The sequence below is a fragment of the Lachnellula hyalina genome (assembly GCF_007821495.1).
Source record: "Lachnellula hyalina strain CBS 185.66 chromosome Unknown contig00119, whole genome shotgun sequence".
In the NCBI taxonomy this organism is placed as follows: Eukaryota; Fungi; Ascomycota; class Leotiomycetes; order Helotiales; family Lachnaceae; genus Lachnellula; species Lachnellula hyalina.
Genome location: NW_022157233.1, coordinates 476 through 2829, shown reverse-complemented (window position 1 = coordinate 2829; position 2354 = coordinate 476). Strand labels below are relative to the sequence as shown.

The window sequence follows — 2354 nt, the reverse complement described above, 5'->3', positions numbered from 1 at the left end:
AATCGTTGATACCTAAATTAACACTAGAATTGTTATATGCGACGATTCGTCAGCCTTAATGTATATAAATTTCTCCGCTCGTTACAACTGCCAGTTTGTCCATCAATGTTGATCGATGATGAATGTTGGAATCATTTCACGTGCAGGCCACGTACGCCGGAAGCCAAGTGAGAAGGAGGATGAGAAGAAGAAAAGAAAACAAACGATATTAGAATGTTGACTCTTGTAAGTGCTGACAAAATGGTTGCAATTGCTCAAATATCTCACTATATCTACTTGAAAACTTAATTAATTAAAACACACTAAACTTGCCCACCATCAACTCTTAAGTGACAATGAAGCTACGCAGGTAGACGCGCAATCTTGTAGGCTGAGTGTCTAGATGAGTGATGCTGTAGTGAATCGAAGGACATAAATCTAAACTCCATAACCTCCTCTAGCTTCCATATATTTGATCAATCTAACCAGCAATTTCATGCTCGTTCGAGCCGACTACGACTAAAGCAGGGAGTAGCCCATCTCAAATTGAAAAACTACCGTCGGAAGAGGAGTGAGAGTCTGTCTCGATGTTCGAAATCATGATACGGAGTACATCTCCAAGCTCCTTCACGGTATCTTTATGCCTCGGCAAAGTGTGACCTTTGGCGTGATCAAAGAGATATGCAGTATCCATGTCGCAAACGTTATAAAGTGCAAGAGATCCTGCCAAGTATGGGTCCAAAGAACCAACTGACCTGAGTGTCAGCACACAGCTAAAATGTAGCGTCTCCAGCAAGCTTAAACTTACTGACGTGGCAGGTAGGAATCGTGATGGTCAAATCAGATTCATCTGCCAGCACAATCGTATCCAATTCAGGGTTCATAGGTGGCCATCCCGCGAAAAAGAGAGCACATTTGAACATTGTAGGTATTCCCTTGGTCTCGTATCTCCGCTGCTCGTGCAATAAAAGGGTAGCCGCCACGGTCGCACCTTCTGAATAGCCAATTATGCCCTCAAAGGGCCCGTCCTCTTCCATAATGCGATAAAGATAGTCGATGGCCTTCTGTGTGCTGCTGTCTTCAGCTTTGTTGTTGTCTTCAGCAGATGGTAGAGGTGTAGCTGAAACACCCATATACATCAAAGCGCGCATTTGATCCTCAGCACTGCCACCTTCGGGAAAGTTTCGAATTCTTTCTAGGACATCGCTATCATCGTGACTACCATCCTCCGCCTTGGCACCCTCGATAAATCGATAGTATGGGGCTGCGCCGAAGTATTCCTCAAACCCTTCAGGTGGGAAAGCTTGACAAGGCCCATGGATGAAATGTAGTTCCGCGGTATTATCGGAGGTGAGCTCATTAACGAGAGGTGCTTCTTGAGGTAAGTAACTTCAACAATAAATGATAGGGCTGGAAGTCATACCCAGTTGGACCTTGAATTTCTATATTCTTGTTAGTAATGTATTTTCCTGGACAGTCTTCAAGTGAATGAAACAGATATAGCTTTCCAAGACCAGATGGCAGAAGTAAAGTTGTTGCATGGATTTAAGTCTTGATACCGAAGTAAGAAAAGCTCACACAGTGAAAGGGTAGAATAAATGCGGGGGGACGTACTTCCGAGCTTCCGTATGCTCCACAAAGGCAAAGAAACTTCATGTTTAAAGACAAAGCGTTTATGAGGGGAATACGTGATTGCGTCTATTGAATTTTGAAGAAAGATAGTGTTGGTAAAAGATGAAGCTTGGTGAATATCGAGTTTAAAAGGAAAGAGAGAAAAAAAAAAAAATCCGAAGTACGGTTTATGAACAAGGCTTGCCAAGTCCAGGTCTAAGTCAAAAGTCTATGTCGAGACTAGAGCCATATTTTATGAGATTGGACTTCAACTTGGGTGGGTCTAGTCTTCATATGAACTTCCTCATTAGGTTAAAGCTTACCAGAACTCAAGCCTAAAACCAAGTCAATTCGGGTTTGAGCTTTATTTTATAGAATTGGGATAAATTAATTTAAGTCCAAGTTCAAAGTTAAACCTAGTTGAACTTAGACTTGGCAAGCCTTGCTTATAAGAGGCGCCCCTGTCTGTATTGGGCAGATCATGTATATACGACGCTAGTCAGTCTATGAGAGCTTTTATCAGTTTAAAATACGGAATAAGATTATGAATCCTTCTACGGTACTGGTACTACCACGGAAAAATAGTAACACTTTTGCTATGCCCGGAAGCTACCGCAGCATATTATCTTCTAGCTTATCATATTAAACACCGGAAAGTCTTATAGAGACAGTGAGAATAGCAATAAGAGGGATGAACAAGGCAGGTGCAGAAACCCAACGGGCCGTTGGTCCTTGGCAGATTCATGCGCAAAGTCCAGACTTGA

At 42.4% G+C, this 2354-nt stretch overlaps 1 protein-coding gene across 1 annotated transcript; it reads right to left on the bottom strand.

Annotated features, from left to right (window-relative positions):
* Positions 1-520: 520 nt before the first annotated feature.
* FUS5_1 (Esterase) lies at positions 521-1635 on the bottom strand (the record flags this gene model as incomplete). The annotated part of the gene is made up of 4 exons (XM_031150566.1): positions 521-729; positions 788-1354; positions 1403-1421; positions 1594-1635. 4 exons carry the CDS (start codon positions 1633-1635, stop codon positions 521-523), a joined length of 837 nt encoding a protein of 278 aa, XP_031003530.1.
* Positions 1636-2354: the final 719 nt, after the last annotated feature.